Raw genomic sequence first — 19509 nt, 5'->3', positions numbered from 1 at the left:
TTCGTTTGGTCATTATAAGTTTGTATTTTGTTGTACAAACACTTCTTCGTGGATTACACATTATGCTGGTGGTGTTAAAAAGATGATCAATCTACCAATATTCGATTCAAATGATCTCATTTAATAGGTTTTCCTCATGCTTATTAAGATTTACTTAAAAACTATGTACATTAGTAAAGTTGTACTGCTAGTTGAATTGAACTTGTTAGAGTAAATGTGAATATGTACATACTTTTCCCCTCTTTGTTGTAGTTTTATATAAAAAAGGAAAGCTATTGAGAAGAACAATTGCCAGTAAAGTCACTTAAGTTACCCAAACTGCTTTCTGCAGTTCTGACACTATTAGGTTAATACAATTGGTTGGGACATAATAATAACTCATTCATCCATTCATTCATTTTCTTTTCGGCTTAGTCCCTTTATTAATCCAGGGTCGCCACAGTGAAATGAACCGCCAACTTATCCAGCATATTTTTACACAGCGGATGCCCTTCCAGCCACAACCCATCTCTGGCAAAATATTAATAACTATTATGCCTATTATTTGTGGGGGGGGGGGGGTTTCCATAGCAATTTAACCTCCCCCTTCAATGGAAGAATGACTGAGTGCGTGTCTAACGCTTGGCCATACACACAACAGCCACAGATATATTTCAGCAGCTGATGTGTGACACAGTAAACATGTTGATTTGCATTATCACTGGTGACAGGTAATGCATGAAATATAAACATCATGTCTGTTGTCTTAAGATGCACCAATTATGTCAGGTTTTCACTTTTTTTCTTGTGCTTGAATGTTAGAACGGCCCTTGTATGAATTGTCAGTCACTGAAATGGCCCATCGCCAATTTGATTTTGAGACCCCTAATGTGATCTCATCTTTTCATAAAGCTTTAATTAAACCTCTCTATTCATATGGATATATCTCTTTTTAACTTATTTTACACATCATAGTCGTAAATTGAGTACAAATAGAGGGACAGAATTCTATATTAAATATTTTCATCTGTGATCTGATTATAAATGTTATTTTAAGGATCACATTTATTTCCAACTTTCATGATAATAAGAAATGCTTCTTGACCATTAAATTAACACTTTTTTTGGAATTATCGGCCCAAGCATTAAACTGTTGAGTTTTACATTTTTTTAATCAATTCAGTTGCTCTCCAAGTCTCTCTGAGCACTTTTAGCTTAACTTAGCATAGATCATTGAATTGAATCAACTGAATCACTGCACAGCACCTTAAAACCCAGCTAACTTCCAACATGACCATGCATTGTGAGTGTTCTGCTCATGCTGTGTAATATCATTGCACCTGCTTCAGCCATAGTACAGCTGGAAAGTTCCTTTATTTTTATGCCAGAATGATAGTGTAGTCCCCTGCTTATCAACCTACAATATAGCAACATTTTATCTCTTGTTGGTCTTATAGAACACAATATGCCTACATACACTGAAAAAAAAGATTTCTGCAAATTTGTTGTAAACAATTTATATGGGTTAAATTTAAGCAAACAAATTAAATTTAGCAATGTTCAACTTAATTTCTTTGTTTAAATTCAGCCCAAATAAATTGTTTACAAGAACTTAACTTAAAAAAAATTGTAAATCCAAGGAATCATCTTTGAATCATTTTCTCAGTCAAGCTTTAAAGGGGACCTAGGTTACCCCTTTTTTCAGATTTAATATAAGTGTTTTGCGTCTCCAGAATGTAACTGTAAAGTTTCAGCACAAAACACCCATCAGATTTTTCATTATACCTTTTACAAAATTCTATTTGATACATTTTTGCACTAGTGGGTGGTTTTGTCGTACTGCGCCTTTAAGGCTAGTCCTCCCCGCCCACCGTTTCTACGTGCCTTTCTGCGTGCCTTAATCTCCTCCCTCGGCTGCATCAGACAACAGACAGACTTAAAGGAAGCATGTAGCGTGTTAAAGGATCTCATGTAGCGTTTGTGAGAAATACTACAGTAAGAACTTTACCAATAAATATTTGTTGTGCAGTTGCATCAATGAGTAACACACAATGTCGTTACAAAGTTCACACGCGCACACACACACACATAAACAGCGCAGACACTCACATACACACACGCACACACACGCACACACGCACACACGCACACACACACACACACACACACACACACACACACACACACACACACAGAGTGAGAGACAAGACAGAGCGCGTCTAGCTTTGCACTGTTTTTGCAGGCAAATGTGACAGGATACAGGTTAATATCCACTGCTGTATGGATATCTGTTATGTTAATGTACAAAATAAACCTGATTTAACGTCCACAAACCATGATTAAAGCGTCTTCCTTTATAATTGTTCTGACACGCGGCTGTGCTGAAGTAAAGCTGAAGTAAATCGCTGTACTTTACACACGTGCACTGTTTTAAAACATTTTAAACATGTGAAACTTACTTTTCTTGATCACGTTTGATGATGATTGATGATCCTAGTGAACTGAACAGATTTTTTATTCCCGGTTGCTTTGCGCATGTCTGGTCTTGTTGAAATGATTATACACGTGACTACCGAGACATGTTAATGCAGCTTGTCAACACATGTCAATCAATTCGGTGGGCGGGGGAAACGCACTCCTACGTCAAGTTGGGGTCGCTCTGAAAACCGCTCCAATTGGTCCACCGTTTTTTTATGTTGTTAAATTGAAAAAAAGGACTGTGTGTGTTTATATCACCCCAATATGATGGTCTATACCAGGGGTCACCAATATCGTTCCTGGAGGGCCGGTGTCCTGCAGGGTTTAGCTCCAACTTGCCTCAACACACCTGCCTGGGTGTTTCAAGTATACCTATTAAGATCTTGATTAGCTCATTCAGGTGTGTTTGATTAGGGTTGGAGATAAAATCTGCAGGACACCGGCCCTCCAGGAACAAGTTTGGTGACCCCTGGTCTATACACAATATCTACACATATGTCTGTCCAAACAGCTTGAAAAGTAGATTTTTCACCATAGGTGCCCTTTAAATAGGAAAAGTATCAAAACTCTTTGGCCAATTTTGAGCAAGATGCTAAAGGTCTAATCTGATTCAATGATTTGACCTAAGCTAAAAGTGCTCCCATCAAACCCAGAGATCATCTGAATGAATTCAGAAATGGTTGAACCATCATATCACATAATCTGATATTCATAATCACATAAAATATGAAGTGTTTCTTTAATTCACCATATTAAAAAGCCCCTATTATTATAAAAGGTCATATTTTGTTTTTGTGGGTCTCCAACAACAGGCTGAAATGTATACAAGGTCAAAAAACACTTTCATTGTCTTATAATAACTTAATAACAACCACACACATTCAGTAATAATCCACACGTTGACAAAAGTTCAACTATTTCAACTAAAATTGAGCGAACAGCGGATGGTGTCTATAGCAAAGACAAATAGCAGAGGATCTGTGCGGAGAGATTACAAGTTACATACAATCATATACATACAATCAATACATATCACACAATTAAACACATATTTTGCAAACTACAGAAAACGAGGCAACAATTTTAATTACACTTACATGGTATGATCCGGAGGAAGAAGAAACTGACAAAGTCCCTGTCAAAGTCTGACAAAGTCCCTCTGCTGTTCCTTCCTTTAATAGCAAATGGTCGATGAATTCCACGTTGCAGCGTAGGTTATAGTATAAATCATCAGAAAAATGACAGGAAAAAACACAGCACACTGTTGGCTATACTATGATATTGTTGTGGGGAATAAACTTTATTCCCCCCACCCAAATCTCCATCTGTCAGTGATCGTCATCTTAGTGTCATGTTCAGTCCCTTGATCCCCCACGCTTCACTAGAGTCTGAAGGGAAACGTTTTACTGGAACCGGCACACATATTTGGTGATGTTCCATATCGACGTCAGTGCGTTCAGGGATCTGAACCCAACACGATTCAACAGATCTGAACCCATCACGTTTCATTTATTCGACTGAGTCAACTATTTACCAATAGTTTTAAATACGGTGCACTTTCAGATATAAACCTCCGCAGGATGTTTTCATTCACTTAGAGCTGTGTAACACACTGCATGGAATCTCATTTTTAAAAATCCCATAATAGGGGCTCTCTAAATAGATTTCTGAAGGATAGTGTGACACTGGAGACTATAATGATGCTAAAAATTCAGCGTTGAATCACAGGAATAAATGAAATAATAAAATTATTGCATAGTGTGAAAAGTACATTTTAATCAAAAAGGTTTGTTTTAAATTGCAATAACATGTAATACTGTTTATAAATCATCCATTTTCTGTTGAATAGAAATCTGTAAAGTTTCACTGTCTCACCAGTTTTCTGAATCTTGCTGTCATAATGAACAGCTGTCATCAGCTCCGGAAAGATTTCAGCTGTTCTCTGCCGCTTTTCCAAGCACTCACATACAGTCATTCTTTTTTTTTTTTTTTAACAATTTGAGATTTCTGGCAATGTTAACAGCAAAAACTATGTACAGTGGTGGAGGAGAGTTCAGCTGTACACGAGTAAGCAGCACCTGTCAATACAGTTACAGAGACAGCATTTTACATGGATTCAGTATGCATGCACATGCTCTTCCACTGCTGTCCAGGTTCCCTCTTCCTTGCTTGAGGCACAAACTCACATGACAGTTTTTCACTATATTTAAATGCACCACTGGAAGCATTTGGTTAATAGCCTCTGACCAGCGTCTGAGCGGAGATTGTCCAGTGGTCAGATTGATATAATATTTCCCCTGCATTTGTGTAGTTTTTGTGTTACACTTGAGGAAAGCGGCAAATTGTATAAATTAAGACTAGCTGAATTGTTTTTAACCTTGAAAAACATAACATGAAATAGGCTACAGTAAACAATCAAAATTTATATTTAAGACAGAGTATATTTTTTTAAACACTTAATAGTTTGCACATGTGTTTCTTTGACTGATGATCACATTAATACATCAGGATTTATAGCTCATTTATGATTTATTGAAAATGTGGAGCTCACACTTGAAGGATAAAACAAATTTTAACCCAACAATGGGTCAAATAAGAACAAACCCACTGTTGGGCTATGTTTTCCTTTAATACCATTTACCAGTTGGGTTTGTTCATATTTGACCAAATATTGAGTAACAACCCAGCATTTTTTTAATTGAGCAGTTTCAGATTTTTATATGACCAGTAATATGAAATTCCTATCGTTTTGTGTCCTACAGAAGTGATATATAAAGTGACCAAACAAAAGGACAGAGTCCAAACACAAGTGGTCAAAAAAGACTCTTGAACCAGTTAACAGGGCCTAATAATGTGTTTAAATAGATGGTAGCCTTATTGGTGGGAAAACATAGAAATCAGTGAACAGAAAGCACTTTCTGTTTATGTCTGATGCTAATTAATATTTAATGTTTTTTTTTTCAAAAAATATAGATAGATAGATAGATAGACAGACAGACAGACAGACAGACAGACAGACAGACAGACAGACAGACAGACAGACAGACAGACAGAAAGACAGACAGACAGACAGACAGACAGACAGACAGACAGATATAGATAGACGGACAGACAGACAGACAGACAGATATAGATAGACAGACAGACAGAGAGACAGACAGACAGATAGACAGATATAGATAGATAGACACACAGACAGACAGATATAGATAGATAGACAGACAGACAGACAGACAGACAGACAGACGGTAATTGATAGATAGACAGACAGACAGGTTACTGTGAACTGAAGGTACACTTTAAAAACAATACTGGATTATTTTAAAGAAATGTGGAAGAACAAATCCAACCTGATTTTTAAAAATATTTAAAGTACACTTTTTATTCCAACTGCTGGGTTTGTCAATATTTGACCCAACAGTGGGTTTAATCAACCAAGTATTTTTTAGTGTGCATATTTTGTTTTAATAAATGTTTTAATTTGTTGCCAATTTAGATGTCCCTGTGTGTGTTTTGTGTGTGAAATTATGTGTGAAAATCAGACGTGTTCATTTCAAGGGTTGAAATATGTCTATAATGTTTAAATCAAACCTACTGTACAGCATTGGGTCAGTATTGATGTTTCATATTATTGGATTCTACCTTCTCCATGTGCCACTGCATTAGTGTAAAGTTTAGCTATATTGAGTAGAATCCAGTTGAGAAGAAGGTCACGTTTCTATGTGGTCATGATTTCAGAGTCAGACAAAACTCCACATTCCTGGACTCTTCTTCAGCAGGAATGTTTGCTCTCTGTCTTTCCTTTCTCCCTCTGCTTGGCAATCACTCCGGCCCTCGGTCTGCCAGATCGGCCCTCTGTATAAACAACAGCAACACTGTTCAGATGTGCTTGGGGGAAAAGACTCTTTTGCCAGTCAGCGAGTGATCTGTAACCGCAGTTTTAACCACAATTCTGACACTTAAGGCTCGTCGCATTTAAACCGCAGAAAAAAAACACTTGCACTAACATACTTTAAGATTCCCAAAATAAGTTTAGAATACACCTTTAATACTAAAATGTTAACATAGTGTTGTACTGCAACATAACTTTTTTTATTATTATTTTTAAAGGTGATTTACACACACTGTGAAAAAATGCAAGGTTCCACACAATTCATTATATTTACTTATCAATTAAGTTAACTTAACAAATTTAAGTGGATTGAACATAAAACCAAATAAAATAAAATCTCCAGAATTCTGTTGTTTTAGCTAATTTAAACAAGTATTTTGAACAAAAAGCAATATATGAGTGTTGTTGTTGTTGTTGTTTGTAATTATGCATTGCACTGGCTTGTATTTTCTTTAAAAAAAGTTTCACTGTGCATAAGGAAGATTTTTTTCAGATATATTAAGTTTATTTTCCTATTTTATTGGCTTAAGATCCATGTATGCACCACAGATTTTTTTTTATTTTTTATTTTTTATTTTTAAAACCAAATTATATACTAGAGTTCCCACAGTTACATTAACCAGCACCATGGAAATTTCCCATTTATAGCAAACAAAGCACCAACAGTCATTAAACAGCTTGAAGGAATAATAGAATGCATAACAGCATGAAAAGTTTGAGACAGTCTGACATGTCTGCGATGAAATTTTGGAGTTCATAGTTCATCTGCGGGCGTTTCGTCCCCCGTCTCTCATTTACTCTCTCCTACAGTAAATTTCCTAGTGCTTTTTTAGCCCTCCTGCTCGGTTGTCATGGAAACATATCTGCTTTTTGATTTGATTTCGCTAAAGTGCGCTACAACGTTCATTTGTTTAAATGTCAGCATGGCTTCCCTGTAGAGAAGGAGATTCATTTATGCATGAGGCTTGGTTTTGTTCTTCCTCCATTAATGTAACTCTGCTACCGCTGGGCCGCAATAGTATCTACCTCTATTGTCAAGACAAAACTCTCTCAAATGAATATCCCATAAACTTTTAATATGCCAGCGCTGAGTCAGAAAGTCCTACGATGACTTTTAATGGAACCTATTGAGCACGGTTTACTTTTATAAGGTGCTTGGTGTGTCTAAGCAACCAGGTGTATTGATAATAATCCACTCTTCCTTTGTGACCAGCATTAGTCTGTCATTTTTTTTTTGTATACTTGTAACAGCTAGAGATTCATAGTTAACATTAACATCAATAATAACATTAGTTAATGAAGGGATTCCATAGACCTCCAACATCAAATGCCACTGTAGATATTGTGGATGAATGAATTTTTTGAAAGAAGTGTGTTGAATAATGTAATAATTTTTCAGTAATAATTTATGTATTTGCACAAAATCTATTATGTGTCGGGACTGATTCATCAAAGAGAATAACTTTGAAGAATGCAAAAAACTAATACTAATGCTTTGTGCTCTAACTTTATATTCAATACAGTGCATCCGGAAAGTATTCATAGCGCTTCACTTTTTCCACTTTTTTTATGTTTCAGCCTTATTACAAAATAGATTAAATTCATTTATTTCCTTAAAATTCTACACACAATAGCCCATAATGACAACGTTCATTCATTCATTCATTTTCAGCTTAGCCCCTTTATTAATTCAGGGTCACCACAGCGGAATGAACCACCAACTTATCCAGCACATTTTACGCAGCGGATGCCCTTCCAGCCGCAACTCATCTCTGGGAAACATCCACACACACTGATTCAAACACATACACTATGGTCAATTTAGCCTACCCAATTCACCTGTACTGCATGTCTTTGGACTGTGGGGGAAACTGGAGCACCCAGAGGAAACCCACGCAAACGCAGGGAGAACATGCAAACTCCACAGAGAAACGCCAACTGACCCAGCCAAGGCTCGAACCAGCAACCTTCTTGCTGTGAGGCGACAGCACTACCTACTGTGCCACTGTGTCACCATAATGACAACGTGAAAAATATTTTTTTAAGTTGTTGCAAATTTATTAAAAACAAAAAACCTAAAAAATCACATGTACATAAGTATTCACAGCCTTTGCTCAATACTTTGTTGATGCACCTTTGGCAGCAATTACAGCCTCAAGTCTTTTTGAATATGATGCCACAAGCTTGGCACACCTGTCTTTGGGATTTTTTGCCCATTCCTCTTTGAAGCTCTATCAGGTTGGATGGGAAGTGACGGTGTACAGCCATTTTCAGATCTCTCCAGAGATGTTCAATAGGATTTAGGTCTGGGCTCTGGCTGGGCCACTCAAGGACATTCACTGAGTTGTTGGGAAGCTACTCCATTGATATTGTGGCGGTGTGATTTGGGTCATTGTCCTGCTAGATGATGAATTGTCACCCCAGTCTGAGGTCAAGAGCACTCTGAAGCAGGTTTTCATTCAGGATGTCTCTGTACATTGCTGCATTCATCTTTCCTCTATCCTGACTAGTCTTCCAGTTCCTACTGCTGAAAAACATCCCCACAGCATGATGCTGCCACCATCATGCTTCACTGTAAAGATGGTATTAGCCTGGTGATGAGCGGTGCCTGGTTGTCTCAAAAGGTAACGCCTGACATTCATTCCAAAGAGTTAAATTTTAGTCTCATCAGACCAGAGACTTTTGTTTCTTATGGTCTGAGAGTCCTTCAGATGCCTTTTGGCAAATTCCAGGCGGGTAGAGGCTTCCGTCTGGCCACTCTACCATACAGGCCTGATTGGTGGATTGCTGCACAGATGGTTGTCCTTCTGTAAAGTTCTGAAGCTTAGACAGAGTAACCATCGAATTATTGATCATCTAGTTCACCCTTTCCCCCCGATCACCCAGCTTAGATGGCCGGCCAGCTCTAGGAAGAGCCTGGTGGTTCCAAACATCTTCCACAGACAGATGATGGAGGCCACTGTGCTCATTGGAACTTTCAGAGCAGCAGAAATTTTTCTGTAACCTTCCCCAGCTACAGGAGGTCAATAGACAATTCCTTTGTCTTCATGCTTGGTTTGTGCTTTGTGGGTCTGTCAACCCTGGGACCTTATATAGACAGGTGTATGCCTTTTCAAATCATGTCCAATCAACTGAATTTACCACAGGTGAACTCAAATTAAGCTGCTGAAATATCTCAAGAATGATCAGTGAAAACAGAATGTACCTGAGCTCAATTTAGAGCTTCCTGGCAAAGGCTGTGAATACTTCTGTGATTTTTCAGGTTTTTTATTTTTAATAAATTTGCAACAATTTAAAAATATATATTTTCACATTGTCATTATGGGGTATTGTGTGTAGAATTGTGAGGAAATAAATTAATTTAATCCATTTTGGAATAAGGCCGAAACATTAAAAAAAATGCAATTCGGATGCATTGTATAATCATTAATACTTTGCACAATGTTTCCAAATTTCCTTTCTAAATGTGCTTGTTAACATAATGTGGCTTTATTTACCAATGTCTTTGACTACATTCATAGAGATCAGAGATTTGTTTTTGTGAAAATGCTTACCTTAAGTGCAGTTTATAAACACACATTATTATGCATTTTATAGTCAGGTGACTGACTTTTTACATTTTTTGTACAGCAAAGAGATTCATACTCATAATGTAAAGGTCTTTGCACACTGAAGTCCGGAAATGTCATATTTTTGTCATATTAAATGTCATATTTAAATATAAACAATTTGTGTGATGTGTATTAATTAATTCTTAAATTAAATAAATTTTCTGCAAGCACTTGCAACAATTGCGTGATGTGCGTTTTCAGCGGTATAGTGTGGACGGAGAGTTGTTCAGAAGCGCTTGGTGAAACGCTAGTGTGGACGTAGATCGTTTTTATTCTAAAATGCCATTTTAAAACTGAAAAACGCAGTGTAAACGGGGCCTTAAATACATGAAATGTGACCATTCATGCTCACTGGGCATGCGGATATTGTGCCAGCATCTATAATTGAAGTCTACTGCTTGTGTAGTGGTCATATGAGAGGAGATTGATGAATAAGGGAATAATACGCAATACTCCAGAATAGTCTGAGCCTCTGTTTTCAAAAGTTTTCATTTCTGTCCATCTATAAAGAAATGGAACACCAGCGTTTCAAATTAAATGGAGAATTTAACATTTTCAAAACACTGTTTTCACTGGTCAAAAATGCTGAAGTGGTGTGCATATGGAGACATAAGGCATAACTGCAACTAAACATATGCATTTTAACAAGAAAACGCGCTTCTGTAAACGGCACTTCAGAGTAGCATTTAAGGCTCCGCCATCTTCTGGAAAGATGTGGGTTATTTGCATATAAGAGACAGACAAAAACCCAAATAAAGGGAAACTTGACAGACTAAATAAAATGATCTGTGAGGTATTTTGAGCCAAAACATCACAGAAACATTCTAGGAACACCAGAGACTTCTAATATGTCCTATAAGGGCCCGTTTCCACTGAGTGATACGGTACGGTTCGGTACGCTTTTATGGCCGTTTCCACTGTCAAAAGGCGTACTGAACCGAACTGTGCTGTACCACTTTTTCGGCACCCTTTCAAAAGGGGTACCAAACACGAGAAAGGGTACCAAAAGGCGGAGCTAGATGCGCAGATGAATGCTATTGGTTTACAAAGATACGTCATTCACTTACGCAACAAGCCAGAATGAAAACAAAAAAGCCACCATGTTTGAAATACACAGCGAGAGATTACAGCGAAATTATATATACATATAATAACGAGCCATGGTCGATCCGGGCTCAAACAAACCTTGTCGTCGTCTTGGTGAACAGCCACAAAGCCACGGGGTAGAGCAGAATCTATCCTGTGCCTCGTAGTTTTTTACGAGGCAGTTTGAAGCACGATCGGTTTCGCTTTCTTCCTTGAGTTCGCCGTGCGTCTATATCTGAAATAACAAACTTCTTGAGCTGATGATAATAACCTGCGCTTGATTATTGACGTGCTTTTGAAACCCAATCCTGTCAGACACTGACAAACGCGAGAGTGAAACGCGAAAAAGCAAAGGAGAAGCCGGAAAAAAGGAGCACATTATTTTTCAGCAAACATGAACAAAATGCCATGTATAACTATTATCTTCACCTTTTGGACTAATATGAACTGGGAATGACGGAATTACTTTCTAACAGAGGCTACATGTACTGCTGAAGATTACAGACACAGATGAGAGGTTTACACTGACTGTGGGCTATATTTTGTGTTGTTTTTTAAACCTAAATACAGACGAAATGTCTGCTGTGTGTAGTTCTTCTGTAGTTGGTAACACTGTAAGGGGCTGTATGTGTTTATATATATTCATTTATTTATTTATTTATTTTATATAATTACAGACGTTACAGTAGGCAGTTTCGCACTGTAATTGATCTGCAGTTATAATCAACTCATGTTTATAGAAAAGTTAATAATAAACATTTTTACACAAGTATTTATGTGTGTGAAGCATCTGTTTTGTGAGAAGTGCTTTTCAAATGATATGTGAGCGACCTGTACAGCTTTATTGTAGATATTTCCTCGAGCGAGAATGATGTTGACTGAAACTTTCTGTCGTACACCATGTCCACCAAAAGGGTACCCTTGGTAGTGGAAACGCAAGCCTGATAAAGGTGACCCATACTGTACCAGTCAGTGGAAATGAGCCATAAAAGGGTGTAATATATTTCCTTTTAACCGAACAAACTATGAATTTAAATGATCACCAAGACCTGTTTCAGAGCATATACCTCTAAAGCTGTTTAGAAGAATTCAGGCCTTTGGGTAGAAAATCTCCCCCTGGAAAGTTTGCTGACACTGAATGACTCATGCATGAGCTGTAAAGGGGGGAAGGGTCCGTCTGTGTGTGCATGTCAGTGTGTGTGTTAGAGTTAGTGAGGGTGGAACCAGTAATCACAGTTCATGGGAAAGGAAAGAACGGGCCAGATTTCAGATGTGACGACACCCTTCTTGAACACACAGACTGCATTTGATTATAGTTGGACGCTTGGGAGGCTTTGGAAAGCAGGAGGGGTATTTCAGGAAACTCCTAAATTGTTACTCCAGGCACAACTTGGCAGCACGTGATTGGCTAAATCCCTGTTCACATGACTATGGCTGTGCTGTGGAGACTGGGGTACCGTAGCAGGGGGATATTAGAGGAACGCAAAGACAAAAGGTAGAGAAAAGGGAAAATCTATAGAAAATAATTTTTTAGAAGTGAGATATAATGAGTGACCTGAAAGAAAAAAGAATGAGAAAAGAGAAAAGAATGACATAAATTCTGACAGCATCTAATCTAATCTGAATTAAGACCCTCTGTCTATTTTTAACATGCTCTTGAGCTTAATACAGGACACATTCTTCTGTATGGAGTGTTTTTAAGAAGCATGTGTCATGTTAAACTTTTTTAGAAGCATGTTAAAACTAAAGTTACATTTAATTGTACTTAAATCTATTCAGTTTTTAAAGGTCTTTTGTAAACAACCCTTGATTGTGAGATGTAGTCACACAAACTTGATATCAGTGCTCCATCTGCTGGTAGAAGAAAGTATCACGTTTAGTAAATTTATGAGAATTTTTCATTCATTCATTCTTTTTCTTTTCGGCTTAGTCCCTATATTAATCTGCGGTCATCACAGCGGAATGAACTGCCAAATTATCCACTCTATGTTTTTCGCAGCGGATACTCTTCCAGCTGCAGCTTACCCAATTCACCCGCACTGCATGTCTTAGGACTTATGGGGGAAACCAGAGCACCCGGAGGAAACCCACACGAACAGGGGGAGAACATGCAAACTCCACACAGAAATACCAACTCACCCAGTCAAAGCTGCGAACCAGAGACCTTCTTGCTGTGAGGCGATTGTGCTACCCACTGCGCCACCGTGCAACCTAAGAGAATATTATTTATTTATTTATTTATTTGTTATCCATTATCCATGATGTGAATAATGTTGAAGAAACCATAAAATGCATAGCATAAAAACACTTCAGATTATATTAAAGATATATATACAGTTGAAGTCAGAATTATTAGCCCCCTTTGAATTATTTTTTCTTAATTGTTTTATTTTTTTAAATATTTCCCAAATGATGTTAAACAGAGCAAGGAAATTTTCACAGTATGTTTGATAATATTTTTTATCTGAAAGTCTTGTTTTATTACGGCTGAAATAAAAGCAGTTTTTAATTTTTTAAAATCCATGTTAAGGTCAAAAAAAAAATTTCGATAGTCTTTAAGCTGTATAGAATTATTATTATTTACTGTCATCATGGCAAAGATAAAATAAATCAGTTATTAGAGATGAGTTATTAAAACTATTATGTTTGGAAATGTGGTGAAAAAAATCTTCTCTACATTAAACAGAAATTGGGGAAATAAACAGGGGGGCTTATACACTGAAAAAAATGATTCAAAGATGAATCCTTGGATTTACTATTTTTTTTTACTTTAAGTGGTTGTAAACAATTTATTTGGGCTGAATTTAAACAAACAAATTAAGTTGACCATTGCTCAATTTAATTTGTTTGTTTAAATTCGACACAAATGATCAATAAACCATGACTGAATTTAAGTTGGCAATAAAAACACTAATATTGTTTATTTTGACAATATTAGCAGCCTATCATAGTTAAAAAAAACAGTTCATATTTCTTTGAAAACTGATAGGCTACATTTTTAGGATTGACATGTAGCCATTTAACATGTAGTGTTTTTAATATAAAAAATTATTTCAACATTTTTTCACTTTAATGTAGTTTACTTTCCATTATGTTGAAGGGGAGTTTGCAGTAGGCTAACACTCACAGTTCACAAAGTCTGACTAACATACATAGAAGTTTTATTTATAATTTATCAGCTATCTATGAAACTATTACAAAAATACAAATTATTTATACTTTTTCAATATAAGACTTGCTGTGCTATTTGAGAGCTGATGTACCTTGTCGGACACACATTTGTTATAGCATGAGAGGTTGCTGATCCAGATCTGTAGTTGTCCTAGTTTTCAAGGAGAACCGCTAGTTGTCAGGGAAACTGTTGGCGGGAAGCTCTCTGGAGTGTTTCCACTTCGGCCATTTTTAAAGTATGTTATCAATCTTCGGTCCCCAGAAACTGGGGAAACATGGTGTGAGAGAGCAAGAGCAAGCATACACATGCATGCCTACCTTTGTGGTGAATTTGTGGTCCTGTTTCCCACGCTAGTTTCTGTTTCAAGTCTTTTTTTAGTTTAGTGACTTTAGTTGAGTTTCATATGCTGCTTGAATAGAGATGTCAAACCACAAACCATCCTCTACAAACATTCTTTTGTCATGTAGCTTTATACATGCTAAATATAGAGATCCTTACCAACTTGTGTGTTTGTAGATGGTTAAATGTCAGATGGATAAAAAGAAATCAGCCTTTAAAAATGTAAACTCTGCAGTGCGGTTGCAGCTCGCCCTCTGGTGGTGACAATCTGGAAGGGAGCAAAGTTTATTTTCACCCAGTACCCAATTAAAGCATTTCAGCGGTGTGTCTGTATTTTGTTTATGTTGTTTATTTCTGTGTTTGTCAGCAGGAGGCTCAAAGCAAATCAAAGGTGTGTGCTAATGTGTTCTGTGGTGCTGGACGAGAGTGTGCCGTGAATGAGAAAGGAGAGCCCAGCTGTCTGTGCATTGAGGTAATGAATCTTTTCAGAGTGATTCATATGCAGGGAGGTCCCTTGATATTTTTGTTTTCTTTGGATGACTGGATGAGGATTTTAAAATATTTTATAGATGCAAATCTAATCTTACAGCTTATTAAGATAAAATTATTGCTGATAAAAAAAAGCTGGGTAACTGTAGAAAAAAGTATATTGATGATTTAATGTTTGCGTGTGTAGAAAATGTGCTGACTTCTCCATATTTTAAAAGGTTTTTTATTATGTGTTATTGTCTAATTTTCAATGGCTTTGGAAATGCAGAATGTCTGTGATAGAAAGGAAGTACACATTAGTATACTTTAAAGCATAGGTCTCAAACTCAATTCCTGTGGCCCTCCAGGAATTGAGTTTGTGACCAATGCTTTAAAGGGATAGTTCATCCCCCCAAAAATACATTAATTTAATAATTTTCTTGTTCTCCACTTCTTTATCAAGTTGAACACAACAGGAAGATATACTAAAGAATGTTGGAAAGAAGCAGTCGTTGACTTCCAAAATGTTTCTGACTATGGATGTCAGTGGCTTTCTCCAGAAGAACTTGTTTTGAGTTCAAATGAAAAAAAAAAAAAAATAAATAAAATAAATGTTTAAAATCTCTTCAGTGTGAGTAAATGCTGAAAACATTAATTATATATAAACAATATATAAACATAATTATTATATAAACATTAATTATATTATTAATTATAATTATATATATATATATATATATATATATATATATATATATATAAATTAGCATTACCATTTATATATATATATATATATATATATATATATATATATATATATATATATATATATATATATGCATTTGAAATTAGACATTGAATATAAAAAGTCATTTACATATACTTTTGTTTGTTAGTCAACACGTCAAAGTAAGTGTACTTTGATGCTCTCGACAAGATAAAAACATACTTATTAAACATGTACATTTATAATTAATACATTATTACAAAATACACTTTTTTAAAGTGTACTCTATTTAAGTACATTTACTACACAGCTCTCTGGAGTACTTGATTCTGATTGGTCAATCATGACATTAAAATTATAATTTCCTGATAATGAATAATGAATTGCCAATTAAAGTAATATCACTGGCACATCTAATGTGGTAATATCAATCATATATTATAATATTAATATTACTATTATAATAGATTTTTTCAACACATTTCTAAACATAATAGTTTTAATAAATCATCGCTAATAACTGATTTATTTTATCTTTGACATGATGACAGTAAATAATATTTTACTAGATATTTTTCAAGACACTTCTATATAGCTTAAAGTGACATTTAAAGGCTTAACTAGGGTAATTAGGTTAACTATAGGCAGGTTAGGGTAATTAGGCAAGTTATTGTATAACGATGGTTTGTTTTGTAGACTTTTGAAAAAAATATATAGTTTAAAGGGGCTAATAATTTTTATCATAAAATGGTTTTTAAAGACTTAAAAAACTGCTTTTATTCTAGCCAAAATAAAACATATAATACTTTCTTCAGAAGAAAAAAATGTTATCAGACATGCTGTGAAAATTTCCTTGCTCTGTCAAACATCATTTGGGAAATATTTAAAAAAGAAAAAAAAATTCAAAGAGGGGCTTATAATTCATAATTCTGACTTCAACTGTGTGTGTATATGTATATATATATATATATATATATATATATATATATATCTGTCTCTTCACTGTGCTTGACTGTTTGGTGTCATCTTGTGACTGAATAATAATATAAATAATACAAAGTAATGCGATTCACAACTGTAAATAAACTGAAAACACTTGTGAATCAAAAAATACTAAAACTGTTTTACAGATTTACAGATTTTTGTACAGTGTATCATCATGCCAGGTCTGATGCTGTATTATTAGGATCATTCATTCATTCATTCATTCATTCATTCATTCATTCATTCATTCATTCATTCATTCATTCATTTTCGGCTTAGTCCCTTTGTTAATCTGGGATTGCCACAGCACAATGAACTGCCAACTTATCCAACATGTTTTACACAGCATATGCCCCTCCAGCTGCAACCCATCACTGGGAAACATCTATACACACTCATTCACACACATACACTATGGCCAATTTAGCTTACTCAATTCACTTATGTCTTTGGACTGTGGGGGAAACTGGAGCACCCGGAGGAAACACATTCGAACACGAGGAGAACATGCAAACTCCACACAGAAATGCCAACACAGACAGTTATAAAGTCTCAAACACTTTTATACACTTTTACAAATAAGGTACGCAAGCTGTCACGGTGGTACCTTTTCAAAAGGTAAAAGGTCCATATTAATACCTCAGGGATACTGTACATATTAGTACCTAAAAAGTAAAAAAAATTGTACCTCTTAAAAGTTTTAGGTACTAATTTATACTTTTGAGGTACTAATATAGACCCTTTAAGTATAAATGTATAAATTTTGAATAGGTACCACGCTAGTGACAGCTCTCGTACCTTTATTTCTGAGTACAATAACAGTACTGTGTGTGTGGGATTTAGGTCATGCGTGATGTATAGACTTTGCTGTGTGTCTACTCTGCGGATTATACAATCACACTATTGTGGTACCACCAGCCTGCTCTCCACACTTATATTTTAGGCTTTAGGGGACGAAATTAGAGTAACAGTGTCATCCAGCATTTAAACACCAGCCTTTGTTTATTTTAAACATTTCATTGTTGCTTGCAAGGTATTTTATTGTTGTGTTTTCCTGCAGCAATGCAAGACTCATAAGCGCTCAGTGTGTGGCAGTAATGGAAAGACTTACCGGAACCACTGCGAACTACACCGTGACGCCTGCCTTACTGGACTGAAGATCCAAGTGGCTCATGATGGACACTGCAAAGGTGAACATACAGGAAAACATAAATCAGTTACAGCACTGATTAGGGATGATGTAGACTAGAAATTAAATTTGCTGCTATTATAACGTTATATAATAAAACTCTAGTGTGTGCAGGCTGACAGGTCCTATGCAATTTGTTTCCAACCTCATTTGGAAGTGTGGCACAGGTGATCGGTTGCTGTCACCACAAAATTTACCGTACATACCTCAGTGTTGCTATCTACAGAAACATTTTCAGGTTCATTTCTCCACCATAGCTTCACCTGAATATAGAATTATATAATTCAGTTATCAAAATGGTCATTAGATAATGACTTAAACTTTATTGTAATGGTGTCATAGAATGAAAAACAGGATATACATAGGCATAGCTGAGTAATAAAAGTTCAGTACATTGAAATGGTATACTGTGAGCTTCAAACAATATTGTTTGCTCATTCCACTTCTAGTGAAAAACAGGCCAAAACATACACTATAACTTTGCACACAGGATCATGAATATGCATGCCCCAGGCTGTGTTTGACTGGCCACAACAGAGATTACAACAATGATAAGTGTTTCCCTTATTTTTAAGTTTATCTCACCATGTATTTGACTTATTTTGGACTTTTATTTTGAAAACAGGACCAGCAGGAAATGAACTATCATTAGACTGTAATCAAATGAGCTATAAGGTGTATTTAACTGTATCTTTAGTTTGTTTTAACATTAACATAGTTTAATGTATATTGTGAATTTTGCTATGTACTTTTCTAATGAGACAACAGACACGTTTACATTTGTAATGGAACACGCTACACTACTGAATAGGGTATATGCAGAAGTATGTGGAAGGACTTTACATTTGTCAGTAACGGTTTACTGTATGCCATGACAAAATCGGCGCATTTAAGGTCTGTTTTCTTTAAAAATCAGCTATCTCCACTGGCTGAGTGAAATCCGATATAAAGTGGGTCTCAGGCTGTACAAGAAGCACTGCATTAAATTAAATTTTTCCCTGCCATGCCTTTAAAATATGAACATTTATTTTACCCCAGTATATTCAATGGAGCTTCTGCGCTAGCCTGTTAATCCTATTGGGCGCGTGCGTGTAAATGGCTTTTCATCCTGTTTTACACTTGAGCAACCAAACAAATGCCAAAGTCTGATTATATTGTAATTACATTACAACATCGATGCTGTAAAAGGAAGCGTATAAAATGCATCTTAAAATTTTAAGTTGTTTTTCTGTTTCTGTTTTTCTCCAACTGTATGTGACCAGGCACTTTTAAAACTTAGAGAGGTAAATGTCTGTAAAAAAAGATCTAAATACGCAGCAGATCTGTAGTGGTGGTTTAAACGATTTGTCATATTAATTCTGGAAGAGCAAAACACTACCTGAAAATGCTTACACATGATATTAAACTGATTTGAACCAGTAAATTATTAACTGGAGACTCACACTGACCAGATCATTTGATATCAGTGAGTTGCTGACTAGACAACAGATGAAATCTCATCAATCCAATACACAAAGATGTTTTCACTGGATTTGCAAACTGATTTAACAGGTTAACTGTTAAGAATCAGCTTGTTCACAAATC

The 19509-nt window shown here is 35.9% G+C and overlaps 1 protein-coding gene across 1 annotated transcript in view; it reads left to right on the top strand.

The window, feature by feature from the left end:
• fstl1b (follistatin-like 1b) overlaps positions 1 to 19509 on the top strand; it is an 84231-nt gene that overhangs the window by 39116 nt on the left and 25606 nt on the right. Inside the window, exons 3-4 of the mRNA XM_056464787.1 lie at positions 14928 to 15029; positions 17797 to 17926. Coding sequence (XP_056320762.1) covers positions 14928 to 15029; positions 17797 to 17926 — 232 coding nt within the window. The remainder of the gene's footprint in view (positions 1 to 14927; positions 15030 to 17796; positions 17927 to 19509) is intronic.

The sequence above is a fragment of the Danio aesculapii genome, chromosome 9 (genome assembly GCF_903798145.1).
Source record: "Danio aesculapii chromosome 9, fDanAes4.1, whole genome shotgun sequence".
Lineage (NCBI taxonomy): Eukaryota > Metazoa > Chordata > Actinopteri > Cypriniformes > Danionidae > Danio > Danio aesculapii.
This window is presented reverse-complemented; position numbering and strand designations above follow the sequence as displayed.